The sequence below is a fragment of the Camelus ferus genome, chromosome 13, assembly GCF_009834535.1.
Source record: "Camelus ferus isolate YT-003-E chromosome 13, BCGSAC_Cfer_1.0, whole genome shotgun sequence".
NCBI classification, from domain to species: Eukaryota; Metazoa; Chordata; class Mammalia; order Artiodactyla; family Camelidae; genus Camelus; species Camelus ferus.
In genome coordinates, this window is record NC_045708.1 from 10412734 (window position 1) to 10431643 (window position 18910).

At 58.1% G+C, this 18910-nt stretch overlaps 1 protein-coding gene across 1 annotated transcript; it reads left to right on the forward strand.

Annotated features, from left to right (window-relative positions):
* Positions 1-221: 221 nt before the first annotated feature.
* EFHD2 (EF-hand domain family member D2) lies at positions 222-16522 on the forward strand. Its single transcript, XM_032495244.1, has 4 exons — positions 222-611; positions 12470-12617; positions 13767-13901; positions 14925-16522. The coding sequence occupies exons 1-4, from the start codon at positions 307-309 to the stop codon at positions 15054-15056; spliced, it is 720 nt and encodes a 239-aa protein (XP_032351135.1). The 5' UTR covers positions 222-306; the 3' UTR covers positions 15057-16522.
* The last annotated feature ends 2388 nt before the right edge of the window (positions 16523-18910 follow it).

Genomic DNA, 18910 nt, shown 5'->3' on the forward strand with positions numbered 1-18910 from the left:
AGCTGGCACAGTGAGGACAGAGAGAGAGGATGGGTTTCTACGGGGCCCCCAACCTTACGAGGGGATGGTGGCGGAACCGGCGGCCCCAGCACACTTGAGCCGCAGCATTGGAGATCAAGCCCGCGCGGGCTGCGCAGGGCGGGGAGCCGGGGCGGGAGCGGGCGGGCCCCGCGAGGGGCGTAAGTCCCACCTTCGGGGGCGGCGCCTGGCGCCGGGGAGTGTCAGGAAGAGGAAGAGCGCGGCCAGAGGCGGTGCGGGCGCGCGACTAGCAGGGGCCGGGCCGAGACGAGCGCCGCGCGGGCCACCATGGCCACGGACGAGCTGGCCAGCAAGCTGAGCCGGCGGCTGCAGATGGAGGGCGAGGGCGGCGGCGAGGCCCCGGAGCAGCCCGGCCTGAACGGAGCGGCGGCGGCGGCGGGGGCGCCCGACGAGGCGGCCGAGGCGCTGGGCAGCGCGGACGAGGAGCTGAGCGCCAAGCTGCTGCGGCGCGCCGACCTCAACCAGGGCATCGGCGAGCCCCAGTCGCCCAGTCGCCGCGTCTTCAACCCCTACACCGAGTTCAAGGAGTTCTCCAGGAAGCAGATCAAGGACATGGAGAAGATGTTCAAGCAGTGAGTGCCCGCCCGACCCGGTCCCCCACCCACCCCGCGAACCGGCCTCGGCTCTCGAGCGCCCGAACCCCGGACCCCGCGCCGTCCCGGGACCGGTGTGGCCAGCCGAGCTCCCCGAACCCCGACACATCAGGAGTGGGGACTCCGGGCCCCTTCCAGATAATCACGAGGCTTCGGGACCGCCTCCCCACCACGCGTATGGGTCTGGGGACCCGCAGCCCCTGGCACGCGACCCCTCCTCACGGGGACGCTGCCCCCGGTACACCACACGCGCGCACACGTTGTGAGGGACCCCGCGGCTCCTTCTGGTTGAGCATGAGTCCCCGCGAGCCCCCACTGCCACCATACACATGGGTCTGGAGACTCTGGGGCTCCGGCCTAGGACCCCCGCCTTGTTAGTGATGCTTCTCCGCACCCGCGCACGCCTAGATGGAGGACCCCGAGACCTCCCTTTACCCCTCCCCAGCTACTTGGATCCCCCCCCACCCCCAAACACAGGTCAAAAACACCCACCCCACCCCCCAGCGCCTCAACAAAGGTGACCATTCCTTTCACTGGGGTCCTTTCATTTCCTCTGCTTATCTCAGATCCCCCTCAACGTGGATTCTGGGCCGAGACCCCTCCCCCTCCAGTTATTAAGCATCTGACAGCAAACTGGTCAAAGGCCCTTCAGCCCCTCCCACCTCTACTCCCATCCACTCTGTTAGCCAGGACCCCAATCCTTGACCCTCAGGTGATCTCCCTAGGGAGGGACCCCTTCCTCCTTGCCCCCTACTCTGCAGGTATGTACTAGCCCCCCGCAACAGTTCCTCCCTCCTCTTGCCCTCACGACCCGGCTACACCCAGCAGCTTTGCAGCCACTGCCCGACAGCTTTCTGTCAGAAGGCCCCACGACTCCTTGCCCCGCTTCCCTCCCCACACAGGGTCCCTGACACCCCACCCCCTCCTATCTGACTTGGCTGGTTGCTCTCAGCCCTGCCTTTATCATATAACTCCACACCCCATGCCCTCAGCAGGTTGGACAGGTACTTCCAGGCCTGTAGGTTTACCCCTCCCCCAACAAAAAAAAACTTTCTCTCTCTGTGAAGTGATTAGAGAGAAAGGGTTCCAGGTCCCCTTCTGGTCCATCCTTGAGTTCATCCAGTTGGGGTTGAGATGTTCAGCCACACTGCCCCCCAGGCACAAACGTGGGGGTGGGGGTGAAGGTGCTCAGCCCCCCTCCCTTGGTACTCTTCCCCATCTACTGCCTGTTGCCCATCCCCCCTGCCCCTGGCCCCTGGCCCTTGGAAGGGCAAACAGCCCAAGGGTGTACTCTGGAGTAGATCTGGAAGTGGATTCAAAAGATAGAGCTATCCTGAGGACAAGTCTTAGGTGAGTCAGGAGATTACCACCCAACCTCAACCCCCTACTCCGAGGACCAGCAGCTCAAGGGTGAGAGGGAGGGATGCTAGCCCTTGGCTGGAGCAGGAGGTCGGGCAGGCTGGAGATGTGTGCCCAGGCAGCAAGCAGGAAGCCCAGGGAGGGGGTGTTTTGCAATCCCCCCCAGCTTGAGAAAGGCTCTTTCCCACTTCTCACTGCCTGTTGCAGCTGCTGCTTCTGCATTTGGCCCCAATGCAGGGGAAGAGGTTTTGGTTCTCAGACTGGATGGCTTGTCTGAGGGTCAGCCCAGGGGGAAACAGTCCTTAACCCCACTCCGGGGCTCTGCATGGAGACTCCTGGGCCCTGAGGAGCCTACTTCTTTGACTCCAAGGTCTTGGCTAGGACTTCCTCTCAAGTTTCTTCTTGGTCAAAGACTGGAGATGTCGGGAGAACAGGATTTCAAGGATCCCAGCCCCAACAGAGGTCTGTTAGGAACTTCCTTGTAGAGCCTGCCCGCCCCCACCCCAGCCCTGAGTAGTGCAAGGGAGGTTATTCAAGTGCCAAGGGACTAAGGAGCTCCGCCATTCATTCCTCCCAGCAGCCCTGTGACATAGAACCATCATCATCACTGTGGTGCAGTTGGGCAGTCTGGGCACAGAGTAGTTAAGTAACTTGCCAAGACCACACAGCTAGAAAATAATGAAGCCAGGATCTGAACCCAGGTCTGTGACTCCAGAACCCATGTTCTTCCCTTCTGGGTTTCCCATCACAGATACCTGCTTCCACGTGGGAAGCGCACTCCTCTAACACCCGCTTCTGAGTTCATGACTGATCTTCTGCTATCAGGGTCCTCCTACTCTTGGGTTTCCACAGCATCCTGACTCCTGCCCCCAAAAAAGATAGAGCTGTTTGGAAAACCCAGACACGCCAAATGAGCAGGGCCTTGGGAGGCTTCTGCTCAGTTGGAAGGGCCGCACGACTAGGGGAATGGTCTTGAAGCTGCGTTTGCGGAGCGAGCTCACTTTTTGCAGAGGCTGTTTTTGGGGTTAGTTTGACGAGGAGTACTTTGATGAGGATTGAGAGGAGCTGAACTCCTACAAGCCCCCTCATGGCACCACTGCTGCTTGCTGGGGCGTTGGAAGGGGTGAGGGGGGCAGGAAGGGGCCAGGGAGCCGGACTTCTAGGGAAGGAAGTGCCGCCCGCCGGGGGCCCTGGCGAGGATGGAAGGCTGCAGGTTTTGTATTCAAGGAAACAAGGCTTCACTGTGCCAGCCCAGCCCAGCCCAGCCCCGGCTGTGAACAGCCAACAGACAGGCTCTCATCGAGGACAAAACCTCCGTTCTGCTTCTGCTGTCCAAGCCGGGCTGCAGCCTCCTGGGTCCAAGCAGGGCCCAAGGATCACAGCCAGGGCTCTGCTGAGAGACTTCCGCCCTGATCTCCTGCTCCCATGGCAGAGGGGAGGGGAGCCTGGCCCTCCTGGGAAGCCATCCACCAGCACAGCAGAGTGGAGGAGACGAGAGAGGTCAGAGGGAACTGGGAGGCCAGGAGCTAGGAAGCAGGGCTTTGTCGTGGCTCTGCCATTGCATTACCTAGTCTGCCTGCCCTCCCTGGGCCTCAGTATTCCCATCTGTAAAAGGAGCAGGCTGTATCTGATGATTCGCAAAGGTGACTCAGCAGTGACCTCCTCATTTCTGAGGGGTCCTGAGCCCTCCTGGATGGCAGGACTGCTTTCTCCGGGCTCTTCTGGTTCTTACCTCCAGTGTTCATCAGCAGATAGTTCCTGAGGACCAAGATGGAAGGAGAAGCGAGGGGACAGAGGGAAGGTTGGCTCTCTGCCATCGCTGACCTCACGCTGCGGCCGTGTAGTTTCCAGCTAGGAGAGACCGCAGGGGTGGACACCAGCCCTTCTCCCCGTTTTATGGAAGAGAAAACTGAGGCCCAGGACTTTACAAGAAGGAGGGTGGTCCCTGCTTCTCAGGGTGGGTCTCGGGGGCTGACACACATAAGGCTCTGGCCTGGTACCAGGCACCTGGACTCTCAGTCCTCCCTCTCCTTGTGGCTTCAGGCTGTACGCATCACCTCTAATCCCATCCTCTCCCCACCTCTGTCTGCCCATCCATCCAGGGCTGCCTCTGAACCCTCCAGGCAAGGGGCAACGGTAGGGCTACCTCTGGGCTGGCAACAGCCTGCGTGGGGCTCTGCGAGGGTTTGTAAGCCTATACCTGCCGGAGAGGTAGGTGGCCCTGTAATTCTGAACCTGCCGTGGAATCCGAGGAAGATGCCCTAGTCCCCTGCCCTGCCCAACCTCGTCCCCAGCCGCTTCATCTCATGACCCCTTGTGTCAGAGCGGCAGGCTTCCCTCTCTTCTTCCCACCCTGCCCTCCCCGCCTCCCCACCTCCCCACCTGCTCCGCCTTGCTGGTGTCTCCTCAGACTCTTGCTGCTCACAGCATCTCCCCCCCCCCCACCCCCGCCCTGGTCCTTCCTGAGAGACTAGTGGTTAAAGGCAGAGCCCTTGGAGTTTGCCACCCTGGGTTGGAATCCCAGCTTTGGGCCTGGGGGCCAGGCACCTGAACCCTTCTGAGCCTCTTTTCCTCCCGCTAGAACCAGGAGAATAATAGCACCCACCTCACAGGGTTGTGAAGTGCTTAACCCAGCTGCTCGGCACAAAATAAGAATTTACAAAGTTCCTGTCCCCATCGTGCCCAGCTCTGGTGGTAGTGGCTGGCACGGAGGTCACTCCACAAAAGCCACTGGCTGCCTCCACTTACACCCTCCCCGCACCCCCCTCGCCCCCCGCCACAGAGCTGCTCCGCCTGCATGCTGGCCACAGCCCTCTTGCTTTGGGCTGGAGTGATGGGGACCCAGCACGAGAACCCTCCTTTCCTCCTGCTGAATAGATGCTTTGACTGACAGCTACTTATAGCTTTGATAAATAACAAAAATAGGGAACCGAATTCATTATCACTTAATTACGCGGAAGGCAGGTGGCAGGAAAAATGGGAAGAGCAAAACAGCAGCCCCGGAGTGACACAAAACTAGGTCCCAGCGCCCGCCTGCCAGCGCCCAGCTGGGTGACTCTGGGCAGGGTGCTCCGCTTCTCCAAGCCTCAGTTTCCCCTGTGGCTAAAGAACCTGCCGGGGGAAGTTCCAAGGATTAAGTTTAAAAAGTCCTGAGGCTTTGTCAGGAGACCACTGTCATGTCAGTGGGCTCTTAAAAACATACATGATCTTTTTGAAAAACAAGAAGTCCACCCCTCTGATCCTTCACCAACGGATATTTTGTCAAGTTTCTGGGTGCAAGTTCCAGAGAATTAAGGGGAATATTAAGTTCCTGACCTCAAGAAACTTAAAGTCTCATGGAAAGGAGTGGCATTAGAGGGGCTCGTGGGGTGTAGAGAGGATGGGCCTACAGGGCTAGACGTGGAAGGTTCCATTTCTTTATTTCTCTGATGAGGACTGAAAGTTCTCCTGAGAGATGCCATGATGCTAGCTCTCCACAGCCAGCCCCCCGCCCCACGCCCTCTCCTTGTTAAATGGAGCCACCAGGCCCACTTGAGCCTGATGTGTTATTTTTAGGAACTGAATTTAATCCTCATTCCTGCACAGTGAGGTGGGTCCTGTCATTGTATCCATTTGCCAGATGAGGAAATCAAGGCTCAGGGTTATAATAAGTGGTAGGGGCAGGATTAGAACCAGGTCTGCCTACAGGGAGTTCTCGAGGCCAAGTCAGGGCTGTTTGTGGTTGGGGGACAGGGGGCTGTCAGGGTTTGGGGGGAACCCCCTTGGGGTTCAGAGGTTGGGTCCTTCCACCTACAGCAGCCAGAAGCCTGGCTTTCTGGAGAGAGACCCCACCCCTGGGGAGGGAGGATTTCCCGGCCTCAGGCCGCCTTCTCTGCTTTTTCTACTTCCCTCCTGATTCTGAGTCACCTCTTCTCTCCCTCCCCCTCCAGGGACTTTTGGTTCCCTTTGGGTTTGTACCTTCCTGCCCTCTGTCCTCTGGGCCTCTGAGTTCAAGGCCTGGCTTAAATGTAGGAGCCTGGCTCTGAGAGACCCTGCCCCTGCAGCCCTTTCCACAGGGCCAGCCCAGCAGGGGGAGGCGGAGTCGCTCTGCGGCCTCAGCAGGGATGGTGCCCACACCCGCTAGCAGCTGAGTTCCCTCTGACTGCCCCAGCAGCCTTTTCCTTGGCTGACTTCCGCTTTTCAAGGACTCCAGAGAGGTGAGTGTTTGGTGCCAGAAGGTGCAGCTAGACGGAACCAGGCCCAGGGACTCCTGTGCTGTGTGGAAACCCGACTGAAGGCTCTTTCCAGCTCCCGGAGCCTCATCTGAGAGAGGACTGCTGTAGCCTCTCCATTCCACCCACTCACCTCTTGTTTAATCCTCTCTCAACGTCCTGTAAGAGAACCATCACCCATTTCACAGACAAGAAGTCTGGGTCACAGAGACCAGAGACAGGATGTAAACTTGGATCCCTCTGACTCCAAGTCCCTTACTCCCCTGGGACCCAAATACAGCACCATCAGCATCACCTAGGGCCTTGTTAGAAACACTGGTGCTCAGGCCCCACCCCGAGCCCACTGGATCAGAATCTGCACTTTAACAAAGCTCGCCAGCTGTGTGCATGAAGGTTTAGGAAGCACTGGGCCAGCCCATAGCCGGCTCCCCACCGCTTGCCTGAGGCTGACCTCCCCACCACGTTACTTAGTCTGGGCTTTGAGGGGCTAACAAGATGAGTAGAGGGAAGATGAAGTTAAATAATAAACACTGGGTTGTATCAGACGTTTGGTAAATGTTCTTTGAAACCCCTACTGTAATAACTATTATGAAGAGCAGGCAGGGAAGGAGGCGGTGCGGGCTAGGGCTGGGGGGGGCCCGCTGCCAGTGCTACCAGCGAAGGGCGATGCCCCTCTCAGGGCTGGGGGGCTCAGCATGAGGTGCTTGAACCCGAGGTTGGGATGTCCCCGAGCCCTGACAGCCCCCAGCAGATCGCCGTCAGCCTGGCGGGTGCTCCACTTGCTCCTTGGACTTGCTGGAAAGCCGCGGGGCAAGACACGCTCACACAGTACCCCACACACAATCGCACACCCTCTCCTGGGCTGACACAGGGCAGCGGAGTGAGTGCCAAGCTCCGCAGATAGAGGAAGTGGTGAGCCACCGGGCTTTCGCTGCATGAGTCATGCAGCCGGTGGGGGGGGGGGGGGGGCCGCAGCATTGCAGTAACTAGGGGGCCCTGCTCAGCAGTCATCACCAGGCCTGTGGGCGGGCGTCCACCTGCACGTGGAGGCAGGCAGGGCCAAGCTGGCCGCAACAGCTAGCAAGGGCAGAATTTTTCTGTTGTCCAGAGTTTTCCTACCCCAAGGAACCTGCCTTCCCATTTTGCAGGACAAAGAGTAGAGGCCTAGGAGCCGGTTGGGCCTCCCTAGGCAGGTGGGGAAGACCAGGTCTGTGAATGTGGAGAGTAAAGCCAGGTGGGCCTGGGGGCTCCGTGCTCCATAAACACTGCCCTCTCCAGCTGTCTGTCCTCTTGAGGGGCCATCAGCAAAGCCCTGGGATGGGAATCAGAAGGGAGAGAACTGGGGTCCCCTATGCTCCCATATCAACTGTTCCCACCCTCCCCCTGTGCAACAGCTGTGATGGCTTCTCATTCTGCCCCCAGACTGTGCAGCACAGCTGGCGGGTGGGGAGGGTCATGCGTGAGGAGCAACTTTCTCACGGCCAGTTCCAAAGCCAAAATGGGCTGCTATAAGGAAGCAGTGACCTTCCCGTCCTGAGAGGTATTCAAGACACCAAGCAGGAAACCTGTATTAGGAATCTGATCCTCACGAACGGCTAAATGAGGGTGGCCTCTAATATCCCTCGCAACCTGAGTTCCTCTGGTGCAGGCTCTGTAGGCATCAGGACATGGCATAGTAGTTAAAAGTGCCTTTTTCATCTGGCCAGGGCTTCAGTCCAAGGTATGTCCTCGCCAACTGTGGGCTTGGCCACGTCACTTCATCCTTAAGCCTCAGTCTCCTCATCTGTAATGTGGGGGTGTTGATGCCAGTTTCGCAGAGTTCTTGTGAGGATGTGATGTAAAACACCTGGCACGGTGCTTGGCACATAGTGAGTGCTCAGCCAAGAGTAGCCACGAATGATCATATTGTTTTGATGGGGCGAGCCCTGCACACCAGGGGAGCCAGCCACTGCTCACCCCCGAGACTCCTGGTTATCAGACCTGGGGGAGGCGGAGCAGCCCGCTGGGTGGGACCTGCAACCCGATGGGGTGAAGTCTGCCAGGGTGGTGGCCACTCCTCCACTTTCAAGGGCAGCTGGGAGGGGATTTCGTCACCGGCATCCAGGGTGGCAGCTGCCGAGCCCTGCCTGTCGAGCACTATTCAGGGGGAGGTGGGTAGGAATGTGGGCATGGTGCCAGGTGCAGCATCCTCCCCCCAGTGTGGAGAAAAGTGCTGAGCTCCCAGCCCAGGAGCTTTGTTGTCAGTCATCCAGGATGGAGTTGGCCCTCCCAGGCAGGCCCCAAGCCAGGCTCTCAGCCCTGCAGGCTTGAGAATTTGGACCCTCCTTGGGAGAAGAAGAGGGAAGCTGGCTGGCAGGCAGGCAGGGAGGAAGGCTTATAACTTCTGGAATCTTGCAGTTCTCCAGCTGTGTGACCTTGGGCTGCTTGCTACCCCATCTGGGCCCCAATTTCCCTATGGAACACGAAGTGGATAGACCAGGCACCCAGACAGGTCTTGTGAGCGGACTCCCTCTTCCTGGGTCCTCTGAGCCACCTGCAACCTCAGTTCCAGCTCAGGGAGAGGGCTGAGGGTAAGAGGGTCTTCCCAGCCAGGGATATGCCTGTTTTCCCAGCATCTTAGAACATGATTCTCTCCTGGTTTGCCAGCCGGCGTCCTGCTGGTGGCACAGTGACAGTCTCCTCCTTTGTCACTTCCCTCCCTCTCAGAGGAGGAGCAGGAAGGAGAGTAACCCTGGGCTGAGGCTCCTCACTCCCTCTGCCCAGCAAGACAGCAGAAGTTTCTGTCCTGCGGTCTCTCACTTCCCCAAGTGGCAGGGTCCTTGAGTCGGGCCTAATAGGGGGAGGGAGGGGGACCCTCAGGAGGGGAAGTTGCTGGTCGTCTTGCCCACCCCCTGCCTCTGGGCCAGCCTACAAGCATTCCTCCCAGCCATGCACGTCAGGATTGATGCCCGAGGGAGAAACCGTATTTTTTTATCATTGTTATTATTATCATCACCATTTTTATATTATGTGTGCAAAGTGCTTAACTACTATCAGTAGCTGCTATTATAATGAAATTAGCAGGTTATAAGCCCATACTGTGTACTGAGCATTTTATATCCATCATCTCCTGTAATCTCTAATCCTAAAGGTAGATGTTAATAATAATAATTGAGCAGTAGTAGTGCCTTTGTTAGTGAGTTTTAATTAAGTACTTATTATGCACCAGCCTCTGCTAAGAATCTGCTTGGATCATCCATTAACCCTTGCCTCAATCCTGAGATGGGTCTGATCACCATGATGTAAAAGGAGGAACTGAGGTTCACGCGGTCATGTGACTGGCTCAGGGTCTCCTAGCCAGCAGGTGGCAGAACTGGGGTTTGGGCTCAGATCAGCCTCAGCAGAGGTGCTGTGAGCACGAGCCTCCAGGGTTGACCCTAGAACTTGGCTGATCCAGTGACCCAGAGCCCACCCGCATCAGAGCCAGGGCATGTGGTGGATATCTGCTCCCAGGGGGTCTCTTGGGAACAGTCCTCAACTGTGTCGCCACCTCTGGGGGCCCCTCCTCCCACGCCAGCACCTGGCCTCTCCCCGCCTCTGTCACCTCCCCATGGTGATTGATCCTCTGGCCCTGAGGCCAGCCCCTGCACTGCCCCCATGGGGCCTGGAGCCCGCCCACCTGGGATGGAACCTGGGCCCAGTAATTGATTTATGTTTGATCAGCATCAGCCGCGGTTCAGGCCGCGGTTTGAGCTGCAGCCCAGCCAGGCCTGGCAGCTGCCAGAGACCGAGAAATCTAGAGTCCAAGTTTCTGTCCAAGTTTGGACACTTTATCTGCACTTCCTCTGAAACGGAGCCACCCCTGGCTGTGGGAGAAACCCTTGAGCAGTAAATAAAGCTGAGGCTCAGGAGGAGCAGGTGGGCGCTGGATAGAGTAGAGTGTGGGACTTGCAGGGATAGGGGTCTGAATCCCTAGCCTGCTGGTTATCGGGCCAGGGCCCAAACCTCTGCAGCCCTTCTTCCCAAATCAGTCACGTGGGAACGTACCTCTGACCTCCCAGGATCGCTGAGCACACAGGTTGTCAAGAGAAAATACCTGGCACGTAGTAGGAGCTTAGTAGAGATAGCGACATCTCAGGATAGTGCTGGTAGCTGCCGTTGCTGGAGCCAGCTCCATGTGCTGGCCCTGTGCTAAGTGCTTGGCATGTATGAACCCCCTCGGTCCTCGCAGTCACCCTACAGAAGAGTCACCGTCATACCAGGGGTTCCCAGCATCGGCTGAAAGCTTGAGTGGCTCGGTCTCCTGGAACCCAGGCCATTGCTCCAGCCCCGACTCAGCATCAGTGACCGTCATTGGAGCCCAAGTTCAGAAAGAGGCGGGGGCTTTGTTTTCCTCGGGGGCATGAGGAGAGGGGCCCATGTGACTTGCCCCAGGAAATCCCTCACCGGGCTGCTCCAGTACCTGTCACTAAAGGTCATGCAGCAGCCACTAGCCCCTTACCAACTGGCAAACAGGCTCCAAAGATGGAATCCCGGGGAGGGGGGACAGCGCTCCACCGTACCCGCTCCCAGGGCCCCTCCAGCTCTAAGTGGAGCCTGGACCACGGGATTGTAGGCCTGCCTGACCCTCCCGAGTCCCACAGCCCTCTACCACATCCTCTTGCGTCTGCTTCCGCCCTGGCCCTGGCCTCTGCCCACGTGGCCCGTCTGCCCAGACTCCAGCCCCCTCCCCGCCACGGTGGGGGAAAAGGCCTCAGGACCCCGTGTTCCCTGCAGGGTTCCCAGAGACCTGTCTTCCCTGTGCTGCGTCACTTCCAACCACTGACTCACTTGCTCGCAAACTATTTATACCCCTTGAACAAATGCTCTGCTCAGTGCTCCAAGCAGACGTCTCTGTTCTGCTGGCAGCCAAAGACATGTGGAAGGGGGCTGGGCACCACAAATGTGCAGGCTGATAAGCCCAACTGACATGGAGTAGAAGCCCTTCCTTTACTGCTGTGTGACCTTGGGCAGGCCACTTAACCTCTCTGAGCCTCCATTATAAAAGAAGGTTATTTAAAGTAGATCAAGTAAAATAAAGTATATGAAGTTCCTGGCACAAAGACAGATTTCAAAAAGCGGTTGCTTTTGTCCACAGTCGTGTGAAGCTTATGTATAACTAGAGATGGGGGGACAGGAAGTGGGGAGCCATAAAGAAGGCATAGGAAGGAGATAGGTGTTTATGTAGGAACTCCAAGTCTCCAGGATATAAGTTTCTGGAACTCAGCCCCTCTATGTCATATTACTGTCACCAGCACTGTCACCCAGTCAGTTTAAGGCCTTGGGGACTACAAGAAGCTCTTTAGGCTCAGAGGGCCCATTGGCCAACCCTGAGACGACTCTCGCCCGCCCACCAGGAAACAGGGTGGGTGTTTGGTTAGCCTGATAAGAGGGGCTGGCTGGGCTGTGCCCCCAGCACCCACATCTGCTGTGCCATGTGCTCCAGGCAACAGGGGGTGGGCCTGGAGGCCAGCTCTGACCCAAGCTCTTACCACAAGGAGGCTGGTCGAGAGAGGCATTTAGACCCTGCCCCTCACCTTGTCCCTTTTGCTGCCAGGCTGTTGGTGGTAGGAAAAAGAGACCTGAAGTGTGCAGGCCAGAGACACTGCCATCACCGAATCACTGTTCAGGCCTTTCCAGCCACGCAGTCAGGTCCCACTGCTCGCTGCAGGCACCCTGTACAAGTTGCTCCCTCCTCCCAGAAAACTGGAAGTAGACCCTCCCTCCTGTGACCTCTGATCCTGCCCTGAGACATGGAACCTTCTGCCTCCCTCCTGGGTAGGGACAAGGAGTAGGGGAAAGATGGAGCCAGGACGTCCCTCAGGTGCCCGTGGAGGTGCCTGGAGATGGTCAGTGAGTTCTGACATCAGGGCCCACCCTCTCAATCCATACCCCCATGGAACTGTGAGTTCTTCCTCCCTGCCTGTTCATGTCACATTCAGTAGAGACGGGCTGTGGTTTCAGCTTCCTTGTGCGGTAGGTTTGTCCAAAAGTTGGCACTGTTCAACACGTAGAAGGCTACCGGGCCACGTGGTGAGTTCCCCATCACCAGAGGTAGCCAGGCGGTAGCTGGGCCACAAATTGGGACACTGCCTGGGCCAAGGTCCCCTCCAGCTGTGACAGGATGACATGTTGGTGGGAGGTGCCCTTTGAGCTCCCCAGCTCCTTGCACTCCCACTCATGACTCCTCTGACTGGTAGAAAGGAGGTGTCAGGGTGTCCTTAGGCCTCTGTCTCTATGCACCCACAGGTACGATGCCGGCAGGGACGGCTTCATCGACCTGATGGAGCTAAAGCTGATGATGGAGAAACTCGGAGCCCCCCAGACCCACCTGGGCCTGAAAAACATGATCAAGGAAGTGGATGAAGACTTTGACAGCAAGCTCAGCTTCCGGGAGGTAAGCCCTGCTCCTCGTGGGGGACGACACTGGGGAACGTAGTGGCCGGGAGAGACTAACCCCCCTTTGTCCCTGAGCAACCTTGTCCTTGAACAGCTGTGTAGAACGGCTGATAGCTGAATGAATGAGGCTTCAGCGGACCCTAGGGCAGCTACCAGGGGAGATTCTGAGATGCCTTAAGTGAGAAGGAGGCACGTCTGTCCCTCCATGGAGTGAGCACTTACTGAGTGACTTCTGTATACCTGACCTCGTGTGGACTCTGGGAGTACAAGGAAAGGTCCTGTGTTCCAGGGGTCCTGATGTGTAGAGGGGGAGATGTGTAAAGAGTGAAATAACAGGATGCAATTCAGGAAAAGGGACAGCTGGAGGGAGGGACAAGCACTTCAGGTCCTAGAGGAGCCAGGCACTGGGCTGGGTGACTTCACCCTCCAGATCTCCCTCGGGCCTCACTCTAAGACAGGAACCACCAGCAAGCCCATTTGATGGAGGAGGAAAGCCAGATAGCAGTGGCACATGTCCCCACTCAGCAAGAGTTAAACACCAGGGGGTGGCCCCTGAAGAGACAAGCCTCAGGCCGGGCCTTGGAGAGCTGGCAGGAAGCATAAGACGAGAGCAGGGTGGCCCGGGACACCTGGAGGAGGCCGAGTCCCAGGGAGGAAGGTGCGGACCTGGGTTCAAATCCTACCCTCTGTCACTTTCTGGTGCTAAGATTTGGGGCAGGCTTTTTCTTGTCTCTCAGCCTTCCTCATTCTGTGAAATGGGCACAGTCATGTACCTTTAAGATTCAGTAAATGGAACTTAGAGCAGATTGGCTGGGCACACAGTGAGGATAAAGAGGTAGGTTGAGGCTTTTGATGGGAGCTGAGCATGAACAGAGCAGCCTGCAGTAGCCCCTGTCCTGGGAGGACAGGAGACCGGCCCCAAAGCCTCCCACTGTACAGATGGGCAAACTGAGGCCCAGAGAGGGAGGGGCACAGGGGCCAGTGCAGGGACACAGAGCACACGGCGGGGAGAGCCCCAAACTCCGGCTCCCCGTCCTATGAGTGCCGCCTCTTTCCGGGTGAGGCCTGCAGCTGGGCCCTGGCGTGGGCAGGCACCTGGGCCCCTTTCCCTCACTCCCTGACATCACGTGCTGTTCTCCCGCCACAGTTCCTCCTGATTTTCCGCAAGGCCGCAGCTGGGGAGCTGCAGGAGGACAGCGGGCTGCATGTGCTGGCCCGCCTCTCCGAGATCGACGTCTCCACCGAGGGCGTCAAGGGGGCCAAGAGCTTCTTTGAGGCCAAGGTGAGAAATGGGAGGATGTGTGGAGCCCGGGTGGGGGTGCCCTGACCCTAGCTGGAGGACAGGGGTGGCCGGGGGATTCCAGGACCCTGAGTTAGCTTGCAGATCAGCACTTCCTCTTCCTGTCCCTGCTGAGGCCGCAGATAGGAGCTGGTGAGCTGGCGCCTGGCTGGGCTGGGAGGTCATGGAGCTCCTGGCTTCTGTCCCCACTGCCCCTCCCCCTGAGGCTGTGATCCTTTGTAGCTTCCCCTTTTTCTCCCTGCCCTGCAGGTAGGTAAGGAGCGGTGTGTACTCTTAAAGAGGGGACAGGGACCACTTGGAGCTGCCCCAGCCCTGGCACATGGAGCCACTACCCCAAAGGTCTAGGCCTTAAAGGGTGGGCCTGGGAGACAGCAGAAAAGGCCCAGAGACACAACACTGGCTCCCAGGGCCTCTCTGAGACACCAGCCCCGCCAGCCCCAGCTTGGAGGGAATTTGATGGGTGCCAGAGGCCACTACACGCACAGCACCCTCCTCCTTCAGCACACGCTTAGATGGAAGGGACAAGCATGGATGGCTCCTGGATCCTGCCCTGGACCCCGGGGCCTCCGCCTGTCCTCGTTTCTCCCCCTCCCCTTGTTGCTAAGAACATTCCTTCTAGCAGCCGCCTCCCACCTCCCTCTGGGCTTCTAGGGTTGAGGCGATGTTTCAGGGCTCATCAGTGGGACTGAGTGTGCAGCTGCGCTTCCCAGGACGGGGCGGGGCAAGAATAGCAGCATCAGAAGCTCCCACTTACAGGACCCACGCTGTGCAGCGGCCACTAAATGTATCTTCCCTCGTTTATCCTCCCAACAACCCCATGAGGTCAGTTACTGAGCATCAGGCTCTAAATGGAGAAACTGAAGCTCAGAAAGGTGGATGCGGCGCCTGGCACAGGGCCCAGCTAGCGAGAGGCAGCGCTGTGTGAGCAGGGCCAGCGGAACCAGAAGGGGCCCCAGGGAGAACCCCCTCCAGCGCTGACCCCCCCTCACCCCCACCCCGCTCCAGGTCCAGGCCATCAACGTGTCCAGCCGCTTCGAGGAGGAGATCAAGGCGGAGCAGGAGGAGAGGAAGAAGCAGGCGGAAGAGCTGAAACAGCGGAAAGCGGCCTTCAAGGAGCTGCAGTCCACGTTCAAGTAGCGAGGCTGCGCCCGACCGCCTGGCCCTGGCCCCCGGTGCCTGACCCGGCCGGCAGGGGTGGCAAGGGCGGGGAGACTGGAGGCCAGCCTGATCCTTGGCTCTGTCTGAAGGGACCAGGCTACAAAGCTACAGATTGTGAACGAGCCAGCTGAGGGGTCTCCCAGAGCAGCCCAGCCTCTCCCCACTCCCTTCCACTGTTCCTGAGGCCGTGACACCAGCTGTCTCCCCGCCTGGCCCAGCCCTCCCTGGCCCTTCCTGCGTCCCTGGCACCCTGGCTGCCCGCTGCCTGCTCCAGCTGCTCCTGCTCCCCGCCCAGCACTCAGCTCTAGGGTGCCCCCTGCTGGTGTGCCACCCTCCACACACACTCCTCTCCCCCTGAGCCTCTCCCTCTCCTCTCCCCTACGGAGGCCACTTGCCCTTAGCCCCTCCCTAGACTGGGGGAGCGACAGATGGCAAGAATTGTGGCCGGCCCTCTAGAGCTGATCAATGGCACTGGGGCTCCCCACCCCAGCACCTGTTCCTCCGGCCCTGCCTCCTCTCTCTGCTGGAATCAAGGCGGGGCTTCTATCTTGGCCAGGGGGCCCAGGCCCCTGGCACCCCATGCTGACATGGAGACCCCAGCTCTCTGGGGCAGCCAGGCAGGGTGAGGGGGCAGCTGTGCCAATCTACCTCACAGGCCCTGACTCTGCCGGCCATTCCGTGGGTCGTGGGCAGGGCAGGCTCTGGGGGCAGAAACACCACTCCCTAGTCACCACCTCAAACAGCCTGAGGGTCCCCAGGGCTCTGGAGGAAGCAGGGTGCAGGGGAGGGGTTGGCCCCTTCATCGGGAAGGAAACCAGCTCGTCTCCATTCTCCAGGAGGCGTCCAAGAAGTGCTTTAAGTGGTTTGCACGGCCCAGGTGGTGGGGAGCGGGGGACCTGGCTCAGCTCTTTCACGCCATTCCTTCCCCAAGTGACACTGACCGCTTTGTCACCAGCGACAGGACCCGTCCTATCACCCCCACCCCTGAGGAAGCATGGGGACCCCAGCCCTCCCCAGGCCCATCCCCAGACGGGCCGTGGCCAAGTCTGTGCCCCCGGCCCCGCCCTCCACAGCTCCCAGTGTGCTCGCTCACGTGTGTGCGTGTCTGTGTGTGTGTGTGTCTGTGTCGCCGTGTCGTGAAGCTGTGCCCGTCCCCCAGTCCAAACAAGTGAACGGCCACCGAGGCCACAGTTATGCAACTTCCCGTGCGTGTCGTGACAGCGTCACTGCTTTTTTTAACTCGGTAACTCTTTATTTTAGTAAAATGCCCCCACGAGTCCACAAAACTCCTGTTGGACTTGCAGAGGTTTTACTTTTTTGGCCTTAGAATCTGCAGGAATTAGGAGGTACTGACCCCAGTGCAGCAGCCTTGGCCCTGGATTGCGTTTGCCTTAGCGGATATGTTTATACAGATGAATATAAAAAGTTCTTATTCTTTTGGCTTATTGCTTTTTTTTTTCTTTCCTCCCTTCTCACCAAAAAAGAAGAAGAAACTACTTCATTCGGTGGTACGATTATTTTTTTTAACTAAAATAAGATAAAATTCTATATTCTTATGTGTGTGTGGTTCTTGTTGAGGTGGAAGAGGGGAGGTGTTGGAAAGGGAGGGGATGGGGACAAGGTCACCTGGGGACTGGGGCAGTATTTGCTCAGGTGGCTCCTGCATCTTGTCAGAAGCCAGGGAGAAGAGGGAGCTCTTCCTGAAGGGACAGGTTGATTTTAATACTCACCTGCCATCACCGAGGGCTAGCCTGAGCTCTTTACGTATATCAACTCTTCATCTGCACAGCCAGCCCAAGAGAGCAGTGCTGTTTTATTCCCAGATGAGAACAGGGAGACCCAGGCCACTCAGCCCACAGCCCACGTCTCTACCTGCCTGGCCACCCTGCCTGGCAAGTTCATTCAGAGCAGGGCAGGCACCAGGAGTGGCACCAAGGCCACAGATTCTGGATTGCACTCTAGAGCCCCCAAGACTCTTCCCCCACACACAGATACACCCTAAGCCCCTCCATCACACAGGCTGGGGTGGTGGGGTGCCAAGGAAAGTGTGCACCCTGTGTGACTTTGGACAGACCAGGCTCCCACTGGGTCCCTCTGATGGGCTAAGGTCTCAAGGTCTTCCCAGTCCTTTGGGTTCTAGGTAGAGTGCCTCCCTCTCCCAGATGCAACCTGAGTGGCAGTGGAGGGGGCGGGGTGCAATAATTTGGCGTTAGGTTGTGTACCACTGCCCCCAGGTGGACATGGATGGTACTACAGCAGCCAGGATGCCCTCCCCCACTGACTTCCTTTTAGGCCCTGCCTGGAGAGGGCTGCATCTTTGAAGTGTATTTCCTTCCACCCCGACTTGCCACCTGCTGCCTGAGATGCCACCGTCATTACCACCACATGGGTTAAGCGTTGCCTTTCAGTTGCCTTCCCAAAGGAAGAATATCAGAATCCCTGACAACTTAGCAAATAGGGAACCCTAAAATTCCAGCGCCAGAGCCCCCACCCAGCTGGCCCGGCAGTGGATGTGAGCCTCGGGCCCTTAGCATGTGAGAGACAGGAGCCAGTAGTCCCATGCCAGGCCTTCCACCAACAGATCCAGGTGGGAGGGGCCCCCAGCCTCGCCCTGCACAAGACCCCCCGGCTCCCAGCCCAGGCAGAGGACGCAGGTTGAGGAATGAAGAGGGACTAAGAGTGGGAAAGGGAGACTGATCCCTTATAAGCCTGCTCACGTCCCAGCCCCTCAGTAAGCCTTCCTCCCACTGAGTCCCAAACCCCCGACTCAGCCCCCAAACCCTCTCTGAATGCCTAGTCCTTTCATTTCGTTTTGAGGAGAAACCCTGCCAGCCCTCCTTCATGGGCTTCATCCAAGATGTAACAGCTGCCACCCGAGAGACCTGTCCCAGCAACCAAAAATTAGGGGCCGAATCAGTGGCACCTGCCCTGTTTCTCAGGCTCTCACCACCACCACCCCTGATTCCCAGCCTTGGCATTGCTTCTGACATTGCCCTCACCTGACCCCAGCCTCTGCCAAGTAAGTCATGCATGGTTATTTTTCCCGCGCAGTCTGGCCCTGAATGGCTGGGGGACATTAAGTGCCCAGATCCTGGGAGGCCCCACTCCAGGCCCTGGAATACACCAGATTCAACAGCATAGGGGTGGGGATTCCAGCATCCGCACACTCTCACGTCCTCAAGTTCACTTCGGGCATGGAATCTGCAGAGAAGGGACTCTCTCCCACCTGCACCCCATCAAGCTCCCACCCAGAACTAATCTCTTCTCGAGCAGGGGCTCCCAGCTCGTGGCCCAGAACACTGCAAGGAACACTTATCACCCTGCCCAGCGGGGAGCTCCAGTGGTGCTGAACAGAGTCTTATTATCTCTGTGGTTCTAGCCCCAGCACAGCACCCACACACACGAGCTGCTCAGCGATTGTGGGAGAAATGCATAAATGAATGAATGAATGAATGAATGAATGACTTCTGTGTACCTGGTAAGTCAGTGCCTCACAGTCTGCGCAGGCAAAAGAATCACTTTTTTTTTTAAAGAGTCACATTTCTAAGTACTCAAGTCCATCTAACCCCAAGCCCCCTGCCCTCCAACCACAGGAAATCCACTCGCCCAGGGCTCCCCCTCAGCTGCTACTTGCCAGCCCTCTTGGGCTGCTTCTTCAGTCTTGGTTACCATGACCAGAAAATCAGGTCAACTAACCAATGTCACCGCTGTAACTTTAGGCAGTTTGAGCCCCTGGAGTAGCAGCATCCTCTGACCAGCTGCTCCCTGCACCAGGGCCAGGTCAGAGCGGGTGGGCACTAGCTGTGCCCACGCGCAGAGGCAGCTCCCACCTC

Bases quoted from the DNA above. Each gene is read 5' to 3' on its own strand.
- EFHD2 (XM_032495244.1), top strand. From the start codon at position 307: ATGGCCACGGACGAGCTGGCCAGCAAGCTGAGCCGGCGGCTGCAGATG. The intron at 12,618-13,766 runs GTAAGCCCTGCT...CTCCCGCCACAG, and splicing joins GCAAGCTCAGCTTCCGGGAG to TTCCTCCTGATTTTCCGCAA. The intron at 13,902-14,924 runs GTGAGAAATGGG...ACCCCGCTCCAG, and splicing joins AGAGCTTCTTTGAGGCCAAG to GTCCAGGCCATCAACGTGTC.